The sequence below is a fragment of the Euprymna scolopes genome, chromosome 1 (genome assembly GCF_053919585.1).
Source record: "Euprymna scolopes isolate OS-2025 chromosome 1, ASM5391958v1, whole genome shotgun sequence".
Classification (NCBI taxonomy): domain Eukaryota; kingdom Metazoa; phylum Mollusca; class Cephalopoda; order Sepiida; family Sepiolidae; genus Euprymna; species Euprymna scolopes.
Genome location: NC_136482.1, coordinates 27,282,140 through 27,305,536, shown reverse-complemented (window position 1 = coordinate 27,305,536; position 23,397 = coordinate 27,282,140). Strand labels below are relative to the sequence as shown.

The 23,397-nt window shown below is 32.8% G+C and overlaps 1 protein-coding gene across 1 annotated transcript in view; it reads left to right on the top strand.

The window, feature by feature from the left end:
* The window catches only part of LOC145289360 (chromatin assembly factor 1 subunit B-like), a 59,115-nt gene that overhangs the window by 20,567 nt on the left and 15,151 nt on the right, over positions 1-23,397 (top strand). The window contains exons 5-10 of the mRNA XM_080136410.1: positions 2,713-2,830; positions 5,142-5,245; positions 7,610-7,706; positions 12,675-12,932; positions 17,032-17,138; positions 21,329-21,380. Of these exons, the coding sequence (XP_079992536.1) occupies positions 2,713-2,830; positions 5,142-5,245; positions 7,610-7,706; positions 12,675-12,932; positions 17,032-17,138; positions 21,329-21,380 (736 nt within the window). The remainder of the gene's footprint in view (positions 1-2,712; positions 2,831-5,141; positions 5,246-7,609; positions 7,707-12,674; positions 12,933-17,031; positions 17,139-21,328; positions 21,381-23,397) is intronic.

The following is a 23,397-nucleotide window of genomic DNA, read 5'->3' as shown; positions in this document are numbered from 1 at the left end:
TTTTCACAGTGGATTCAGCTAGACGGGTGTTTTTCGTGAAAGATTGGCGAGGGGGGACCAGGGATTGGAGTTCAGACGAGCACCTGCCATGAAAATAACGATAAAACAAGGATAGGCTCGCAAGTCTCTTCTGTGGGAGAGGGGTTGCAGGGTGGAGAAAAGGGCATCCCCCACTAAACCACGAAGTCTATTTTGTACTCTGTCAAGGCATGATAGGCTGTTTTTGGCAGCTCCTGCCCAGATATGGCAACAGTATTCCATCCTTGGCTGTACTTGGCTTTTATATAGATAGAGAATTGCATCAGTAGTGAGATATCTTCTGGAGCGGTAGAAGGATCCCACCATCTTTCCTGCGACCTTGGCAACAGACTTGATGTACGTGTTCCATTTCAGATCAGGAGTAAAGGTCAAACCCAGAAGCTTGTCAAAACACGGGGCCTCACCCAGACGAGAGCCATCCATCACAATTGATGCCAGCTGGGGATCAGAGCGTTGATGATGTAAGGATAGGAGTTTGGTTTTAGATGCATTAAAGGTAACTAGCCACATCTTCCCCCACTGAACCACGCGCTCGAGATCAGAGGAGAGAGAATCCGAGAGAACTTCGTCATTTACAGCCTTTGATGTGTTGCCGTAGATGGTCGTGTCATCAGCATAGATGTCAACGAATGATTTAAGTATGTGTTTAGGGAGGTCATTGATGTAGATCAGGAAGAGAGTTGGGCCCAGGATTGACCCCTGAGGGACTCCAGCATTTATATTGCAAGCCTCCGATTTTTGTCCATCTACCACTACTCTTATGAGCCTATCGGAGAGAAATGATTTTATGATTGAGAAAACATTTCCAGTTATACCGTAGCTGGAAATCTTGTGAAGTAGACCCTTATGCCATACTTTGTCAAAGGCCTTTGATATGTCAAGAGCAATTGCCCTAGAAAGGAAGCCTTTGTCAAGAGATTCACTAATCCTGTGGGATATAACCGTCAGCACATCTGCGGTAGATCTTGCGGAGCGGAAACCATATTGTGTGTCACTAAGAAGGTTATTCCTGCTGAGGTGGTTGACTATTTCTCTATTTAATATTGATTCCAGTAACTTACTCATAACACAGAGAAGACTTATTGGTCTGTATTGAGAGAGAGATGACTTATCACCTGAATTCTTAAATATAGGGCAAACTGATGAGGTCTTCCAGGGGGTCGGAAAGCACTTCTCCTTAAGGCAGCGCTTAAATAGTTTCGTAAGTATGGGAGCAAGTTCTGGTTGAAGCTTTTTTAACACTATAATTGGGATGCCATCAGGGCCAGTTGCTTTACTGGAATCTAGGTTTTTTATTAGCTTGACGACCTCCTGCACGGATATTTGTATGTTACCTAGCTTGTTCTGTGTTATAGGAGGAAATATGGGGAGTTGATGGCCTTCGTCGCATAGGGTAGAATTAGCTGCAAAGTTCTTTGCAAATAGTTTGGCCTTGTCTGACACTGACGAGATAACCTCTGGTCCATTGATAATGGTTGGCATAGTACGCACACTTCTGTTCAGGATCCTATTTGTTATTTGCCAAAACTGGTGGGAACCAAGCCGCTGATCAGCTACCTTGGATTTAACATGCACTGGCAAAAGTGATTATTACAGAATTAAAAAAACAAACAACTGTGTGAGATTTGAATTCAAGATAGCATAAAATATTGGACTTAGAGAGACCACCTATCCACTGGCTCAGTGATAATTTATCTCTTTAACCTACTTAAACGAGTTTTATCTTTCTATAGATCTAAAATAGTTTGTTTAAAATAAACACATAAATATGAAATTAAAAAAATTCTAATAGCAGTAAAAATATATTGGACATTTCTCAAATACTTTTTATCTAATTTATAAAATTAAAACAAAAAAGGTTTTCTCTTTAAAATAAACTACATTAAATATGATTCGATAAAAAGTATTTAATTTTGAATGAATTTTAAAACAGTTCAAGAACTTTTCACATTGATAATGTCATCAGATAGAAGGTGCTAATTCCAAATTTATGGTTGTTTTTGACTCTTAGATCAATTATGTAACTGATGCTTCAACACATAGACATACGGACAAGTTTGCTTTATACTGTGTGTGTGTGTGTATATATATATATATATATATATATATGTTATTGTTAAATATTTAATTTACTTCGTGCAAGTTTCAGGATAGTCTAGACATGGGTTTTCAAAGATTCAGAGTGTAGTGTTAAGATGATTAATTGGAATTGGGAATTGAAAAATATTGGAACTTTTTGGGGTATTGGAATCGCAAACATTACTTTTTTTAATGTAAAATCTAATATTTTACTACTGGTATTGACGAAAAAAATAAAGCTACTAATGAACCTAGAATTTATTGATAATAACGAATTTAGCTTAAAAATGGCACTGGAAAAATGGCGCGACTGGATGAATAGGAAAAAAAATGGCACAAATGAAAAATATAAATGAAAATTTCAGAATGTCTTTATCAAAAATTATATCTGCTAAACACCTCACAACCTCCAAAATTTAGAATCAAAATCAGTAATTGTATCGGAATTGGGGGGGGGGGATATTGAAATCGTGCCATCATTGCTATAAAGTTAGGTGTTTGGTTGGATACACTAATTCCTTAGTTTCTGTTTGTATCCATTTGCTGATGTGGAACCAATCTTGTGAAATGTTTCTTTTTACCCTTTATTTACAGACGCATTTATAATTCTCTGGAAGATGAGTGACGATAGCATAACGAGTCCAACTAGCAACATGTTTCAAGAGGATGAAGAAGACAACAAAGAGTGTTGGTATCTTCACAAAGTTCTCAGGTCAGTTAGACTTGAAAATTTTCTACTCTCTCTTTCTCCGAAAGAAAACGGAACTTGGGTTTACTTTTTACAGCTTTGTAATTCTTGCTTCCCTTATTTTATCCTTCGTTCCTCATATTCTATGAGCAATGTTTCTGACAAAGGAGGAAGAATTGCTGTTTCCTGGTTCAGAATTTATCCATCTAACTTATTGTAGTTTTTTTAAGCTTTCATACATTAGCTTCATGCTTTGTCTGAAGCGATTTCCATATAAAAAAAATAATAAATTTCTATTTATCAAATTAGAATTATGGTTGCATCTATTTATCTTTATTATCATTATTGGTGTAACATTTGTTTTAGATGATTTGTGTGTTGGATTGCATCCATATACAGTCATGTTGGCTAACATCTGTATAGTCATATTTGTAATTGATTCTATAAATCTGTTTCAGTATTTGAAATAACCTGAAAAATTTGTTGATAAAATCAAGCAAATTGGTCCTTCTTCAGATATCATCATCATATTATTATTAAACCTTATAAATATATTTATGGACAAGATGAAGAAAGAAGTTAGTGCCTCCAATGATGCTGGATTATATAGAACTGAGAGGGAAAAGATAATTAAATACCAAGGTCTTGTGTACAACATCAAAAGAAACTGGAATCTTAGGAAGATTTCCATAATTTCAATAATTACAGGAGCAATGTGACTCATGAAAAAGAATTTTAAAAATTATCTTGCAAATATACCCGATAAACCAAGTGCAAGAGAGATTCAAACAATTGCACTTACAGGAACAGATCTCTCTGCTGGAATGTATCAGATAGCTGGTGAATGTCTGGCATCTTAGCTCGTACAAAATAAGAAAATTATGAAATAAAAGTTAAACATTAAAAGAAAAAAAACATTCAAATATTGTAACCAATTTTATGAAAGCTGTTTAAATAAAGCATCTATAAGAATATAAAAACTGCATGTTTTTTTTTTTTTTGCATAGGGAACATTTTAATAGAAAGGTGAATGAAATAAGTGGAGAAGAATAACAGGAATAGTAGTTGTGGACACAGTGTAAAAAATGTAAATACTAAATTTATACACTGATGTATCAATGTCTACCCAATGGGCCGCAGGTTGTCTTCTTGAACCTAAAAGTAAACATCCTTAGATCCTCATGATCACCTAGCTAGTGAAAATAGGGTAGAGACGTTAACATAGTTACATTTCTTTGCAGAAAACCAGATCTATTTTATTTTTTTTTTTGATACTAAAATCATCTTTCGTATCTGTACATACTACGAACATGTATTTTAATTAGTACTAGCTCCAATCACCAAGATGATAAACTCTGACTCCATTAAAAACTTTGTCATCCAAATATACTTTCTCTACATTTGAGTTCTCGTGTTCATTCTTACATTTCTTGCATTTAAACTGATTGTCCTTTCTCAACCTGTAATTCCACTGCACTTTTTGTGTACACAATACTTGCAAGTACCACAAAAGATTTAATTCACAAATTGAGTGAATTTTTCTCCTTCAGGGATCTTTCAAACACTAATCGCTAATAATCATTTTTGGCTTGGTAGCATTCACTCTTTAACTAACTTTTGAGTTTTTAACTTAACAACAACCAAGTCTTCCATAGTCTCACAAGTAAGTAGTAAATTATCATCATACATCATCTCTTCTAGACAATCCATATGACACACCCTGGACAATGCTTCTAAGATCCAAATGAAGGTAACAAACTTGGCACAGAGTCCTGGTTTAATATTAAAGCTGTCACTATATGTGCTGTGGTCCTGGATATGACCTTAAACTATATCCGATGGTGAGGCCTCAGCTTGCAGGCCTTAGGGAGTGTGGAGCCACCCTTTAATTGCCATTGCTCCCAGGTCCACTTTGACCCGGAGTGGTAGCACCTGTTAGGGTCCCAACTATGGGTTAAATAGAATATGACTTAAAAAGCAAATATATTATATTAAAAAATTGTTCTTCAAAATCACCAGATTCGGCATTAAATAACCTGAAAAGGGTTGATATGCCATAAAACAAAACAATCAACCAACCAACCAACTATATGTGCTGTTAATTCTGACACGACTGGAACAACTATCACTAATCACTATTTGCTCCTAACTCATCAAACAACATCTCCTGAGTCTTTTTGTGGCTTAGGTGTCACCTTCACATTTGTTGAAAAATTTGTTGTTGCAAGCCTGTTAATAAACAAATGTCATGTAATTAATTTGACTTTGCCAAATAAGGTAACAACATATTGCAATGAATTTTTTCATCAAGTGTTTGAATTGTTTTTTATTACAGAGGTCATTTAGAGGATATTTATGATTTATGTTGGTCAGCTGATGGGCGGCATATTATTTCTGGATCTGTGGACAACAGTGCTATCATTTGGGATGTGACAAAAGGTGAGACCGGGTTTTGTGTTTATTTTTGTTTTATAATCTTTGGGTTTAAATCACTCCAATCTTTATTCTTTATTATGAATTGTAGATTAAAAATAACAAACTCCAACCTTCTTCAGGTGTATATCTTGTCGAACTTGAGAATCTGTAAAAATTTAGTTGTGACACTCTTCTGGAGATGAAAGATTCATTCCTCAGTGCAAGTGATACTAAGAATATAATTGCAAATTACTTGAGATGTCTATCCAATCATGGCTGACAAAATTAGAGCGTAAATTAAATAAGAGTTCAAAATTTTGTGCAGACTTCCAAGTCCAACAGAAAGATTTCCCGAGTTTAACACAAAACTCGTTTAAGAAAAAAGTCATAACTGAAAACAAGAATGTATGATTTAGAATTTTTCTGATAAGACCTGATAATTTGAATTGTTCAAACCATTTTTTATCTGCCTACCCTATCCATAGATTTTTTTTGTAATAAGGTACTTAAAATATATTGAGACTTTAAAAAGTTCTGATTTGCTATGACCATATCTTCACCTCCATGAAAAAACAAAAGTATAAAAAATAAAGAAAAATCTTCATGGTTTACATACCTGTGATGGAAAGAAAATATCATAGACCAAAAATCACATAAATTGAGTTAACAAAAAAAAAAAAAAAAAAAAAAAATGAAAAACAAATGACTAAACAATGATTAAACTCTCGACGACATTTTGGAGGACAAGAGAGATAATTTTGAATAATTCAAACTTCTGTAAGATGAAACTAATTTATCAATTTACATTTTTTTTTTTTTTTTTTTTTGTGTATGGAATTTTTTCCACCACAAGCATGTACAACATAAGGAGACCCTCTGATTATCTTCAACACTCCAGTTTTATTGAGCCACTAGCAGGGGTGCTTGGGTGTTTGAAAAACAAAAAAATGTTAGTAGGCAGGGAGGCTCGAATCTGAACACGTGACGTGAAGGCGAAAAAGAAAGTGAAAGAAAACATGACATCTAATTGCTACACCAAGACGGGAGTGGAAATGTAAAGCGTTGAAATTTAGCAATGTCAACCATATGACTGAAAGCTAAACTGGCCTACAGCCGGTTAAGCTTTCAGCTTTGCCATATTTGCTTCACCACGCTGTTGGGGAAAATCAGCTCCCCCAAGTGGGGAACTTTGGCAGTTTCTTAATGAATAGCAATTGTCTGATATGAAGGGTATTCCCCACAGTAATCAAAGTTGATTGCCTTCAAGGCGTGCCGACCACGAAGGCCAGCGAATCACTTTGTTTCGATTTAGGTTTGTTTTATTTATACGAGAAAGACAAACACACACTGGAAACCAGGTTTTTTTAAAAAAAACTCCCTCAAAATAAATGTAGAGACAACTTCCGTTAGCAAATCATAGATATTATAATCTAGGGAGTATATAAAAAGTTCTTCAAAATAGACCCCCCCCCCCCCCCGAAAAAGCCTTTCCTGGACATACAAAGATGTGTGCGCCCATTTTGCCTTTTATATATATAGATTATTCACTCCCCTCTCTCGTTGAGACTAATTTAGTAACTTTCCTTTCTTCTGGTCCTGGATATGACCTTAAACTATATCCGATGGTGAGGCCCCAGCTTGTGGGCTATGGGGAGTGTGGAGTCACCTTTTAATTGCTATTGCTCCCAGGTCCACTCTGACCCTGAGAGGTAATACCTGTTACGGTCCCAACTATGGGTTAAATAAAAACCGACTTGCAAAAAACAAATATATTCTATTAAAAAAATTTTCTTCAAAATCACCAAATTCGGCATTAAATAACCTGGAAAGGGTTGATATGCCGTAAAACAAAAACAACCAACCTTTCCTTTCTTTTCCCTGTTTCTCTGAAACAGAGAGAGAGTGGCAAATCAATTTCCTTTCTCTTTTTTTTTCTCCCCTCTGGAAATCAACATTTCCCATAAAATGATAAATTCATTGAAAATTTATTGTCAATAACACCTCATAAGCTCCTTAGTTGATCTTGCGATCCACATTTTTTTTTTTTTTTACCAGCTAATCTTTTCAAGCTAGACAGGAGAAAATTCGTAAGTGCCTACCAACAAGATCTTGCTGGTAGATTCTTTTTTTTTTTTTTTTTTTAAATTTTAGATATTTTACATCCGAGTTATGATGATCTTAAAAAACAAAACAAACAAAAAAAAAGCCAACTTTGTGAGTGTTTGTTGCATATTTTTTGAGTTTTAGCTGCACATAGACATTTGCCTTGTATATAATAAATTCTTTCAATCAATGTTAGTTAATACCACAACAAAAGAAATCATGTAAAAACTTTTCATTTCAAATTCTTTATTTCAACAGAGGATTTATTTTTGTTTTAAATTTCAGATCAGAAGTTATGTATATTTAATGAACACAAAAGCTTTGTACAAGGTGTATCATGGGATCCTTTGAACGAATACATTGCTACAATGAGCACTGACCGGTGAGTGGTGGTTTCTCTTTTACTGCTAGAATGCGGCTTTTCTCTTACATAAAATTACGAATTATTTTACCAACTATTAGGGAGTAACCAAAAGTCACAGGGAGCAAGGCCTATACTAAAGAGAGGGTGAGGAACTGTCTTGATGCCCATCTTAGTCAAATAGTTTGTGACAAGAATGGAGTTGTGGACTGGTGCATTGTCCTGGTGGAAATGCCACTGACCCGATTTGAAGAGTGCTGGCCTTTTCTAACAGAATCTCTTTCTGAACTCCCTTAAAATCTCAACTTGTTCACTGTCTGCTCAGTGGGAACCCAATGCATGTAGATTATACCTGTGCTGTCAAAAAAAAGGATCATCATAAGTTTATAGGTGGATTTGCTCTGTCTGGCCTTCTTGTCAGCATGTTTCCGCTGGAAACTGTCTCTTGGTCTATGGGTCATAGCAGTAGATCCAGCTTTCATTGCAGGTCACCAGAGCATCACTTTCTGCTGTCATGATGTCTTTTTGATCTTCTCTGAGGACCCGTAGGGCAAACTTCATGCAAATCTTCCGCATCTTGCGAGTAATTGTGTGTACAGTTCCCATACTGACATTAAACTGTACATTTATTGTCTCTATAAACACACTACGGTCCTTATCCATGAAATTCTTTATTTAGCCAATCAACTCTGGTGTTCTGACTTGCTTACTCCTCCCACACCTCTCATAATACCTTACAGACTCCCTGCCTTCCTTGAAGTTCGTATGCCACTTAAAAACTTGATTCATGCAAGATGGTTCAAAAGCAGTCTGAGGCATTCCATGTTTCTGTGGCAAGTTTAAAACAGAATTTTATTGCATATTGTTCTTCTAAAGTGTCCTCATGTCCAGATTACATTTTTGAAATTCAGTAACTGTGACAATCAGGTTTTTGTTTGGTATTTTCTAATTTCTGCTGTAGCTGTTCATTTGAACCTGAAATCATAAAAATTGGTCAGTCATTTCATAAGATGTATAGCAATAATGGATTTTCAAGAGTCTACAACAATTTTATATGCCTGCGCAAAAAAAGTCCGGAAACTTATTGAAGTCACCCCATACCATAATCCAAAAAGCAAATCAATTGATAAAGTAGTTTTATTTTTGAATAAGAAAACAAAAATTTTATGAATAACTGAAGAGCATATATTATTTAATTGGAATTCATCATTGAGATGAGTATTATTAATTTATTAATTTGCGGACTATTATCCTCATCTTTTAATAGTTGTGAAACAACTAAGAAAAGATGAGGATAATAGTCTGCAATAAATAAAAATTAACTGAAGAGCAGTTGCTCTATCCAACATTTGGAAAACAATCTAAAAAAACAAAGGGAGATAACTTGACAATTCAAACTTGCAAGATTTGTGTTATAATGCCTATGAATTCCCATTAATTACTTAAAAAATGATTTTCATTTTCAAAATAAAACTACTTGATTAATTTACATAATTTTTGGAATATGATATTTTTGTTTCGTCATTGGTATGCACATATAGATTTTTCTGTTTTTGAATATAAAGAGAATTCTGGATGAGAACATTTATTTTCATTATTTAATCATTAAATAGATTTGAAAATGGTAGTAGAAATGTTTCTGATTTTTCTAAACAATTTGAGCAATCATAGAAAACAATTTTATACGAGAATGCAAAATGGTGAATTGGTTTGTGATTTTAAGTACTTTTGTAGCAAAAATTTCAAGACTTTAAATCCCGATGAAGTTTTGATCCAAAATGTTGAATTTCATTATCAGAACTTACATTGAATGGGATTAAATGAAAAAACTAATTTGAAATTGTATTCAAAATGTTAAGTTTTTATATTTAAAAAATAGCTATTTTCTATAAGGGATATATATTTAAAGAAAAAAAGTACTTAATGAATATGGATTATTAGGATTATTCAAACTATTCTCATCTTGAATGATATTTTCACATTTTGGTTGATGTAACTTCCGACCGTCTTCAGGTGTATCTTGTTAAACTTGGGAATCTGTATCAAATTTTGAATGGAATCCTTTAATCCATGAGATTAGTATGCTTTAGTTCCGTCAACCATGACTGAGAAGTTTTAAATAATTTGCATATATATATATATATATATATATATATATATATATAGAGAGAGAGAGATAGAGCCAAATATTTATATTAATTTTGGAGTTTACATTTTTCTTTCTGTAAACCAAATATTACTCTTTCTGTGTGTGTGTATATATATAATATATATATAATAAATGGTAGTTTGCTTGAAGCATTGCTGGTAAAGGAATATATGGAAGTTTTAAAAGCCACGGAATCACAAGAGTAAAGTAAAGAAAAACAAACAAACAAATAGATAGGTATGTTCGAGTAATGTCTAACTGTTCATTCATTTATCACTCCTCCTTGCTTTTGGCTTTTAAAATATATATATATATATATATATATATATATATATATATATATATAAGAGCAAACAGTTAATAAAACATGTTGAAGACACTTCGAAAAAGAGTTAAAAACATATTTAGTCTGAAAAGGAAACACTTGACAAGTGGATAGTCCTTAATCCGCAGAGTTTCGAAGAAATACTTTTCTTCTCATCAAAGGGTAGGAATTAGCAAAATGCGGGATCAGATTTTGCATACAAAAGTATTTGATGAAACTACAAGTAAGTCAAAGATCTTACCTGATAACAAAAAGTGAAGCAGAGGGAATATGGTGAAGAAAACATTATATATATATATATATATATATATATATATATATATATATATATATATATATATTAGTGATCTATAAGGATAAATAATAAGATCGTACATCTAAGACCAGAATAGTTTTAAGTCTCAAAATTCAATTGTCTGCAAGTAAAAGTACAAGAAAAAATTCTATTCTGAGTGACATTCTTCTGGAGGTTAAAGTTTCAGTCCTCAGTGCAAGCAATACTAAACATACAATTGCAAATTAAAACGTTTACTCAGTTATGGCTGATGGAATGAGATCATGCTATCCTCATGGATTAAATACACAGCTTCCATTTAATATACCGTGCAGATTCCCAAATTTGTCAAGATATACCCAAAGAAGGTTGGAGGTTACATTGGCCAAAACGTAACAATTAAACTCAAGATGAGAACAGTTATCTGAATAATCCAAATAATTCATCTTATCAATCCTCATCTAAAAACATTCAAAAACATAAAACAATCTTAGGTTTATTGTATTTTTGATGTTATAATTAAGAACTGTTTTTATCAATACAAACGTGTCATTTATTTTAATATTTTAAATTCTTCAAGAACTTAGGAATGCAAATATTTTCAATAAAATAGTTTTATGGAAATTTATTTAGGCTGTAACAGACTTAGAAATATGAAATTATTAAATAGAAAAACATGGTAATCTTAATCAGTTATGCTATTTGCATTGTTGTTTCAAATGGCATAATAAACATGTGGCTATCATTGTGTAACCTATAGACAGTATAGTGAGATATATGCTGGAGAGTTGATATCAATTGTACATTTGTGAATTTTTTAGATGAAGATTGGTTATTTGTATTATTTGGATTCATCGGACTTCTGTTCTCATCTTGAATGTCATTTTCACAATGTTTCGGTAGATGTAACCTCCGGCCTTCTTTAAGTGTATCATGTCAAACTCGGAATGTTCCTGTGGAACTTGGGAGTTTGAATGGAATTTTGAACAGAACCCTTTATTTATGGGGGTAGCATGCTCTTGTTCCGTCAGCCATGACTGGGTAGAGGTTCTAAGTAATTCGCAATTGTATTTTCAGTTGCCCGTACTGAGAATTGAATCTTCAACTTTCAGGAGAATATCACTTTTAAAATTGTATTTTTCGAAGACTCATTACACAGTGGTTAGAGTACTTGGAAAAATACAATTGCAAATTACTTAGGACCTCTATCCAGTCATAGCTGATGGAACAAGAACATGCTACTCTCGTGAAGTAAATAAAGGGTTTTGTTTAAAATTCTGTCCAAATTCCTAAGTTCGACAGGTGATAAAGAAAATGAGTGACTTCTATTTAGAAATGAACATAAGAAAAAAAACTGGTACTCGAGACATAGAAAATTATTGGTGGATGACTTTCTCTCAAACTAATAAATTTAATTTCATTGATAGAACACAAATAGTTGACATTGTAATAATGTGTTTACAATGTCTATTCTATGAATTCCTTGGAACAGTTATTTATTTCTCTCCTATGGCAGCTTGATGTGACACAAGGGTAGAGAAAGTAGGATTGAAAAGTCAATGCTCTAGAGCAGGGGTCTCCAAAGTTTTCGAACAGAAGGCCATATTGCTAACTTTTTAGAGCTACATGGGCAAAAACAGAAACAAAAAAAACCCTCTGTTTTATACTGTTTTGCCCATTAACTTTACGGGCCGGATTAAAGACTTTGGCGGTCTGGATCTAGCTTGGGGGCTGTAGTTTAAAGATCCCTGCTCTATAGTAAAATTGTTCTGGCAATCAAAAAAATGCAAAACAACTATGTTGACATTCCTGATAGGGGCACCTCAGGTGATTAGTAATAAACTAACCCCTTCTTAAAGGGATAAGGTACAGCCTGAGAGAATGGATCTCTTCTACCGTAGAGCCAGAAAAATACCTCACATCTATCTCAACAAAAGACTATACTCTGTTGGCTTTGGTGCCCAAAAAATACTTGGGAAGACATTAAAGGTAGAATAACTAATTAAAATGGAATTTGAACAAAGTTTTATAATTTGAAAAATATTTTAAGAAATTTATGAACTTAATTGTTTAGTGCTTTCATAGATTCTAAAGATTACAAAGGTAGGTCAATGGAATTGATCTTCAGTGGCATTTGTTCATTCTGTAGATGAATTTTATCCATTCTCTGTTTTCTTGCATTTTTTGCCCTCTCCCCCTCCTCTTAATTACCAGTTAATATTTCTCTTCTTGAAATTTCAGATCTTGCCGTATCTTCAATTTTGCCAAGCAAAATCTCACATATGAAATCAGCAAAGTAAATTTTCAACCCGCCTCATCCGATCCAGATGCCAAAGTAAAATCTAGCAGAATCTTTCATGATGACACAATGAGATCATTTTTCCGTCGTCTCACATTTAGTCCTGATGGTGAACTACTCATAATTCCTGCTGGTTGTGTGGAACAAGACACTAAAGTTATCAATGCGACTTTTATTTGTTCGCGTTACAAACTTAACAAGTGAGTCTTTTCTTTATTTGGAAATAAAAAAAAAGAAAACTTTTATATTATTCACTAAAATGCACATCAAATTAGGTTCCTAATATGTTGCTAACACTGGGGTACTATTGAAAGTTAACTGGATTTCTCTTATTTAAATCATTGATTAATTATCTATAATATAAATCTTACCTGTCTATTTAATGTATGTATGTACGTCTGCCTAAAACTTTTGATAAAGACGACGGATTTTCACGAGATAGAGTGGAATTCAGAAGTCGTAAAAATTAATTTTCATTAACCAACACTATTTACTTTTTATGTTATTAAATAAAACAAGAATTTTCAAATTTATAAAAAAAAAAAACCTTTGCCATATTTGTTAGGGACATTTTTTTTTTTTTTTTTTTTTTTACAAAGGCATCACCACATTATCAAGGCCCAGAGGCCACTCAAGGATAAGGGTTAAAGAGTGTACAGTAGAAGTTGGTCAATATAGTAATCATTAGTAATGAAAATTTGGTAAATTTAATAACTTATATGGAACGGCTCATCAAGAACTTATTTACCTTAGACTTGAACACAACCATATTGTAGTCAGCCGGAAAGCAGGAAAACGGAAGACAATTCCACAGGCGTGCAGTTCTAAGAAAGAAGCTTTGTTCATGGAATCTATGTTTAGGTTTAGGCACAGATAAAGAGTGGGGGAAATTATTGATAGTGTTTACAGCTAGACGAGTGTTTCTTGTGAAAGTTTGGCGAGGGGGGACCATAGATTGAAGCTCAGTTGAACACTTTCCATGAAAATAACGATACATCAGAGACAAACTCGCAACATCTCTTCTGTGAGATAGAGGTTGTAAGGAGGAGAAAAGGACATCTCCTACGAGGCTACGAAGTCTATTTTGAACTCTATCAAGGCAGGACAAGTCCTTTCTAGCAGCTCCTGCCCAGATGTGGCAACAGTATTCCATCCTTGGACGTACCTGGCTCTTATATAGATAGAGAATAGCATCAGCAGTGAGATATCTACTGGATCGATAGAAAGATCCCACCATTTTTCCAGCGGCCTTGGCAACAGATTTGATATACGTGTTCCATTTAAGATCAGGAGTAATGGTCAAGCCCAGAAGCTTGTCAAAACTTGAGGCCTCCTGAAGACGAGAGCCATTCATTTCAATTGATGACAAATGTGGATTAAAATGTTGATGATGTAAAGAGAGAAGCTTGGTTTTAGATGCATTAAAAGTAACCAGCCACTCCTTTCCCCATTGTACTACATGCTCAAGATCAGAGGAGAGAGAATTGGAGAGTACTTGCTCGTTTACTGTCTTAGATGTGGTACCATAAATGGTAGTGTCGTCAGCATAAATGTCTACAAATGATGTAAGGATATGATTTGGAAGATCATTAATGTAGATCAGGAAAAGAGTTGGGCCCAGGATGGATCCCTGAGGGACACCGGCATTAATACTGAGAGCTTCTGATTTTTGCCCCTCAACTACTACTCTTATGAACCTATCAGAAAGAAATGATTTAATAATTGAGAAGACTTTTCCAGCTATACCATAGCTAGCGATCTTATGAAGTAAACCTTTATGCCATACCCTAACATGTAATATAAAAAAAAAACAAGAGATTTCTTCTGTTTTATTTTGTAGCAAAACTTATAATTTTCACTAATTTTCTTCAAAAACTTTTCATTAATAATAAATTTTCTACCTCATTGTTTTTCATGATTTTTGGATATGTTCATTACTGTGACATGATAATTAAGTAGATATCATTGGTTTTACTTGAAATTCAATACTTCGAATTCTGCTCTAATAATAATTCTGCACTAGTATTTTTAACAAAGCCTTCTCCTCCCCGTGTTAAGAATTGCTTTCTAAATGTTATTATTTAGAAAGCTATTCGTGGGAATGATATAAAAATTTTTTTTTTTCCAAAAATAAAAATAATTAACAACGCCTCTAGCAAGAACGTAATATAGTGGGGCCATATTTTCACATTTTACAGTTGATTACTGAAGACTTGCGGTCGTTATCACACTTGATTAGTATTTTCGTTTAACTTTCTGTCCTTAAAAATATGTTGCTAGCAAGTGTTTTTATTTCCACTTCATCAAACTCACCAATTTTTAATACACCTAAGATTTAACTGGATTTTATCTCATATTCATACATTCTATATTTAATAGACTGTTTACATATTTTCCTTTAACCTTTGATTTTTATAATATAGGCTAACATAAAAAGGTACATTTGGTTGACTTTGTACATATTTGTAATTTATGACATATTTATGGATGTGTATACTTAAATATTTAAATCATTTCATAAATTGGGGCTTAACTCTTGGGTATTTTTGCAACACATTTTATTTAAAAAAAGATACATTGTTTTACAAATTGTGAGAGAGGTCATCTTTAACTATAGACAATTTCCTTGCATTAAATGAATATATGAACATAACAGATGCATTTAAATGACACTTTTATAATTTACATTGAAGATGATTAATATGAATAATTTTGCGGATTCAGTAAGAAGTGCTAGACAACATGTGTTATCCATGTCACCCAGCTTCATATGCATATTGCATTCCTTAACCTGACAAAAATCAGTCACTAGAAACAGAAATATCCATAAAGCAGGGGGAGATAAGTCAGTCATTTCACCAATTGATGAGTGAAAATTTGCCAAATACAAAAACTGAATTTTATTTTTAATTAAAGTTCTACTTGATAATTTTTCCTAATCTTTGATGATACTTACTGTTGCATGATATGGAAGTATAGTGAAGAATTTCTACTTGAAATGCGATTTTCACATATACCACATACTGTATAAGCACTATTTCTTATATTATTAAATATTTGAACTTTTTAGAATTTTTAAATATTTAAATTCAAATAAGAATTTTGGAAATAGAATAATCAACACAAATGAAACTATACTAAATATATTGAAATTAGAAAATTGGAAGAGAAGTTATTAAGGCTTTTGGTTCCTCGTTATTCTAGAAAAATTTGAAAATTAAAATATTGAATTTCAGGTGAAACAAATGGTATCTACTAAATTTTCATGTCACAGTAATGAAAATATCCAAAAATTACCCCAAAACGATAAGATAGAAAATTAATTATTAATTAAAAAAACAGATTTCGAAGACAATGAAAATAAGTTGGCCAAAGATTTCCGTTTTCAGAAAAGATTTACCTCCCTTTTTTTACAATTCGAACTTTCCGTTTTTTTTTTTTTTTTTTTTTTTTTTTTTTCTTCAAAACTCAAATTGTCTTAAAAACTATTTGCATTAATAATTAATTTTCCACTTTTGAATATATTCATTACTGTGACATAATTTATTAGATACCATTCGTTTCACTTGAGATTCGGTATTTCAATTTTTGAATTTTACTACAATAACAAAGAATAACAATTTTTTCTTTCTCAAATCCAAATTTCTTTTTTTTTTTATTATTATGCATGTGTGTCTTGTATAGTGGGAGTGACGGTTCTTGTTCCAAATTTCTCCTTTCTTAAAAAAAAAAGAAAGATCAGTATGATGTACGTATCCATGACAAAATGAAAATATATTCCAAAAAATCACCTAAATTTATCAAGTTTATTTTTAAATAAGAAAATCAAATTTTATGAGTATTCTAGGTCACCATTACCCCCCCCCCCCTACAAAAAACAAGATAATTCAAGAATCATTCATACTACTAGATTTATGTTGTAATGCCTGCAAATCCCTATTAATCACTTAAAAATGATTTTGTTTAAGATAAAACTACTTGATCAATTTACATAAATTTTGGCATACGATGCTTTCGTTTTGCCACAGGTACGTACATCTTACAGATTTTTCTATAGTTTTGTTTTTTAATATGGGGCAATTCTGAACAAGAATTGGAGTGAGTTTTATTGATAAAGTATATTTGGGTACCAAAGAATCAAAAACAGGAAAGTACCGAAACATTCAACTTTAGAGAAGAGGAATGATGTAATTCCTTGCCCACATATCTTCTGCCAACACATAAAATATTTCTCTTTTAAATCTTCATCTTTTCAATTAATTTTGTGATAAACATTTTTTCTGCGTCTGCCTTTTCTAGGCCATCAGTTTACCTTCCAAGTGGGCCAAAAGTCACCATTGCTGTGCGATGCAGTCCAGTATTGTATAATCTTCGTAAAATTCCTCGTCAAGATTTAGGAATGACAGGTATTTTTGAATTTTTTTTTTCTTATACTTCCAAAATATTTTAAACTAGCAGACCACCTGACGTTGCCTGGTTGTAAAATATGCTTAAATTATATTTTACTTTATGTGAATTTCATGTTTATTATTATAGAGCCAATACTCTATTGATTATTATATTGTACCCAATGTATAGTAGTGATTTCCAAAGTTTTAAAATATGACTTTGGTGCCATCAGCTAGAATCTAAACCAAAAATGTAGTTCTCCAGCATTATTTGTTATCATGTGAACTAAGTCCATATGTGTATGAAAACCTAAAAAATCAACATAAATCAATGTATATTTGTGCATATGGAGAAGTAACAAGTTTAATCAACTTCAGCCTGCCAAGTTCCAATTTTTCAATTTTGACCCCTTAACAGCTATTTTTATCAGCTAAAAACCAAATCGAATTTGTTCCGCAGGTCTGAATCATCTATATATCAAGATCCTAGTCTGTAGATCCATTATTGACAAAGTAGTTTGGTAGAGACTGTTTTGTGCGCGCACACACACGCTCTGTCAAGGTCACTTTTATATATATATATATATATATATATATATATAATAGCAGACCACCCGGCGTTGCCCGGTCGTAAAATGTGCATAAATATATTTTAATGCAGAGTTCTTATTTATTATAAACAGAAATACTGTAGGTATTAAATGTAATGTTAAATTCCTTTAAAAAAAAATGAAATAAAAAAACAAACAGAAAGAAACTGGGATATGTGCAAGCGAGTATTGTTTTTTCTAAACAACTCATTTCTGGCAAGGAAAAAAAAATATTCAAGCTGAGATCGAAACCAAAACCTAAAGACAGACAGTCAAGTACAATAACCATTAAGCCAGCTTAACACGATCTTTAAAACGGGTTTTCAAACTGACTGACATTCTTAACATAAGAAGCCTGTCATGTGAACGATTCATGCATGCACATTTGTGAAACACTTGACAAACAGATAAGTATCTGATGACCCCCCCCCATACCAATTTTTCAAATTTGTCCCCATAGCAGCCCTTTTTTCCGGATGAAAACCGATTTCCACATGTCTGAATTGTAAAACCTAATCATATTCGGTTTAACAGATATTTTACAACCTTTCCATCTGAATATACTTTTTCCACATCCGAGTTCTCATTTGTCTCCATTATCTTACACGCAAACTGGTGATTTGCTTCAGAATTTTTGAGATGAGAATTGATATATATTATTTGGATTGCTTGGACTATTGTTCTCATCTTAGATGTTTTTCTCACGTTTCAGCCCATGTAACCTCCGACTGTTTTCAGGTGTATTTTAATGGCTCCAAATATTCTTTCGTCCATTTACCATTAAGAGCCATTGTCAAATACACCTTAAAAAGGCTGGAGGTTATATCGGTCAAAACATTGTGAAAATAACACCCAAAAATAAGAACAGTAGTTGAATAATTCAAATAATACAAACTATTTATCACTTAACCTACCTGCAATTCCACTGGACTGCTTATTATCCAATGTTTCCAAGTATATCAATAAATTGAGTTGCTCTGAACACTTTTTCCACAAACTTTCCTCTTTTTGAGAGCTTTCCAACACTGCAACGACTAATGCCATTTTAGTCTCAGACCTTTACTTTCCACAGCAAATCCTTATTTACATCCTCTCTGAAGGCAAAATTATACACACAGTTAATTTTTAATATGGATAAAATTCAGCTCCACAAAAGCTGCACTCTGAATTTGGACAAAAATAAAAATTGCTTCAGTCTAGAAGGATTTCTCTTCACTCACTGAGGACAGAAAAGATTAAGTGTAGTATCAGAATAGATACTACACTTTGTTCCTAACTAAAAGTTGAAGCAAATGGCAATCACCATGTTTTTAATTCACAAGTTGTAATTTAAAATGTTTTTCTTTAAAAAAAAAAAAATAACAAATTTCTTATAGACCGTGGAGAATAGATGACTCAAAGAACCAATACGTACATGATGATCACCTACTAAACAGACCTAGTATAGCACTTAATACAATCTGGGAACATTAATTATGAAGAATAGATAAGGTTACCATTAAAAAATATGTAGTAGTGATAACTAGTAAGACTACACATCTCAAAAAATACAATAGATTTAAGATTCCTACAATTCATACTAGAATTGTTTACAAGCACATATGGCATAACAGATAAAGTATGAAATAAAATTCATTTCTAAATAACTCTTCTAGAGGTTGAAGGTTCAATCATCAGTATGTGTGATATTAAGAATATAATTGCAAATTAAAACTTCTACCCACTTCCTGCCTGACGCATTGAGAGCATGCAGATTCCTGAGTTCAATATTACTTTTTTTTTCTTTTTACAAATGAATCACCACTTATTAAGGCCTGGGGGCCACTCGAGGATAAGGGTTAATAAGTGTACAGTAGTCAATGGCACAATATTGTACTTATTTACTATGCCTCCCCACGGGACAGAGTTAGACACCAGGGTCGTTTTTTAACGTGGAGAAAAGGTACAAAAATAAAAATTGTCTCAGTCGTGAAGGATTTCTCCTCCACCGAAAGAGAACAAGAAATAGAAGTGCAGCATCTGAAGAACAGATACTACACTTTGATCTTGTCCCGAGTAATCGTTAGTAGTAGAAATCTGGTAAATTGGATTACTTAGGGGAACGGCTCAAGAACTTGTTTACGTTGGACTTGAAGACGACCAAATTGTAGTCAGCTGGAAAGCAGGCAAACAGAAAAGAGTTCCACAGGCGTGCAGTTCTAAGGAAGAAGCTTTGTTCATGGAGTCTACGTTTTAGGTTTAGGCACAGATAAAGAGTGGGGGAAATTATTGATATTACTCCTCTCTATCTACTACTCTTCTCTCTCCTCCTCCTCTACTCCTCCTCCCCGTATCACTTCTATCCTCCTCTGTATCTACTCTACCCCACACTCCTCTATCTCCTTTACTTCTCCCCTGTACCTCTTCTAATCTTCTCTATATCTTACCCCCCCCTCCATTTCCTCTACCGCTATTTAAATCACCCCATCTCTCATTGGGGAAAAAATCATTCACAGATTACTAGATAATAAAACATTTCTCTATATGCACCCACTCCTGATTCTGGTAGCCCCTAAACGAATGGATATTATAAGTATATGTGTGCATATATTTTTTACAATGGATATTAAAAAACATGTGCCTATATATTTTTTACACACCATGTTAAGAAACAATATATCAACTTTGTGGGTGTCTTAAGTAATTGTTGACATAATTTTTAGTTTTATATAATAGAAGAAAATGGAGAAAAATGAATTTAATTTTTAGTTGTCCTTTGCCTTGTAAAAGTTAAGTTTCGATTATCTCCCTTAGATTGCAAAACCTTAAAAACAAAACTGATAAAATGTTGCAAAATTTAAAATAAATTTTATATTGTCTCCAGGAAAGAAGAAAAAAAAAAAAACTTCACATGTTGGCATTTATTAATGCACATTTTTTTCTTTTAATACACATTTTTTTTCTTTTAATGTACATTTTTTTTTTTTTTTTTTTTTAAATTTTTTTTTTAATTAACATTTTTCATTTCACTTTCTTTCCATTTAACAAAAGCAAAATCAATAATAAAAAAAACTAATTATGAAAATTTGGCACTTGGTACAGTTTAATCAAAACATTAAAAAATGAAAATATCGACAAAACCTTATATTGTACGTATTCGTTATGGAACGAAGTTCTCTGAAAAAAATTTCACTTAATTTCATCAAGTTTTTTTTTTTTTTTTTTTTTACAACGAAAAAAACATTTTTTTGATACCGAGTAGAGCAAAAGGTTGTATTTTTAGGAAGAAAAGCTAGTATTAAAGATGGGGAGGGAGTGTTAGCACTTTACTTGAGTTATCTCACCATGGCATGTTAAAAAAATTCCATAATAACTGACTTCAACACGCTCTTATAAAAACGTGTTTTTCTGCTGTAAAAACAAAAAAACTACTCTATCAAATTAAATGAAATTTTTTTTGAGATCTTCAGTACAAAACCGATACATACAATATAACCTTTTTTTTTTTTTCGATATTTTCATTTTTGAATGTCTTGATTAAACTGTACAAGTGCTGAGAATGTTATAATAGATGAAATAATTTTGATAATTTATACTCTGTTTATGTGATGTCTAAATTTCTTTTATTTTTGTTTTCAGTTATTGAAGATTGCAATTTAAAAGAATGGGAAAAATATCAAACAATGTTTTGGTAAGTCTGGAAGAATAAAAAAAATATTCTTATTCTAACAATTATTTATACATCTGAAATTTTGTAGATGATTGTTTGTATAACTTGGAGTATTGCTCTCATCTTTAGTGTTATTTGGACAATGTTTTGGTTGATGTAATATTCCTAATGTCAAACGTAGCGGCTTGTACACCTGGAAAAGGTCAAAGGTTACATTGATCGAAACGTTGAGCAGAAGAGTCCGATTAACTCAAATGATACAATTTTTTATAGATTCAAATTTTAAAAATATTTAATACTTTTGATAGCAAAACAAAAGGTCAAATATAGATTTTTAGAATTTGTTTATGGATGAGGGCTTGTTAGCTGATTATTATTGGATGTTATCTGAAAATAGAAATTTCTCTTAACTTTATTTTCATTGCTACTTTTTTATGGAAATCACTCAAGACATGAAGCTACTGGATGTAAAGAGCTAAAAAAAAAAAAAATATCACTTTCTAGTAAATAAAGTTAGGGTGCTTGTCCAGAATTCACCCATATTATATATATATATATATATATATATAGAGAGAGAGAGAGAGAGAGAGTCGGTTTATTATACAAACATTATTAGTTACATATGTGCATACATGTTTCAGTGGAATTCCAATTCAAGGATACCACTTCATCAGACAAAAAAAGGAGCGGCATTGAAATGAGTCAAAATTACTTTTGTTTTTATAAGATATTTAGGTGAGGTTTATGCTCTGGAAGAAATTGGGGTGTATACTTGTGAATGTGAATGCATGTTGTGTATGTATCTGAGAAAAAAAGTATCTTATTCCAAAAATCACATAAACTGATCAAGTAGATTTATTTTTAAAAAAGAAAATCAAATTTTGTGGCTAACTGAGGAGCGACTGTTTCGTGATGCCATTTGATCAGCTTGCATGATTTTGAAATGCAATATTTTCTTTCCGTCACATTGTATATACATAATACAGGTGATTGGGAACCACCTGGTAATTCATTATTCCCTTGATGTATTGGAGGAAGCTAGTTTAACCTACCTAAAGTGAATGCCATACAACATTGAATCCAGGCCATTGGCTCCGAGACTATGCTGGGGCGCAGTATTCTGCAGCACTAGCAGAGTGCAACTGCTGTTGCTCTGAGGACTCTTTGTTCTGGCTACTTTCTTTAGGACGTTTTTTTTTTTTTTTTTTTTTTTTGCAATCTTATTTGTACATTCTCTAAGGTGCACCTGATAGGGCAGCATTCTATCAAGGGTGATTCCAAAGTACTTGGGGGATTGATCAGCAGTGAGGAGGGCTGCTTTACCAGCTTTAACCTGGAGGGTTCATCTGGCCTCATGGTTGTTGAGATGGAAAACTGATGTAACTGTCTTTTTGGTGTTCATCCTTAAGTACCACTTGTCAAAGAAGGCTTTCATAAGGGTGGTGTCTTCAATAAGCGTCTTTTCTAGTTCCTCCCAGCTGTTTGAGTGATGAGCCAACATCCAGTCATCTGTCTATATCAACTTTACTGAGGTAGTTGTGGGTATGTTGCTGATGTAGATGTTAAAGAGTGTTGGCACAAGTACTAAGCCTTATGGGACTCCATTTTTATTTTCCTGATTTCCATTCAGGTGATCAAATGGAATTTAGAAACTTTCTGACTTTCGTCCTGGTCAATTCTTTTACACCGCCACAACAGGAATGCAAATCCAACCCTGACGATTATTTATGGCAAAGAAAATGCTAGCATACCCCACCCCTCCCTATACACACAATTCATGATAAGAATTGATATTAGAAAAAAAAACTGCCTATATTTCCAAGACAATGCCAATAAAAGAATGTATCAGCTTTGTTGGTGTTTTATCTTGTTCAGTTTTAACTGGACAGAAAACTTGTTTTCTTTATACAAGTTTAGATTCTCTCCTTTGGATTACATTTTAACCTAACAATTCCCTCCAGAGACGAATTGCAGAAGTCTGTGTAGCTTAATTAAAATAAATGATTTTCATAACTTACTACCTAATTCTATTCACGTA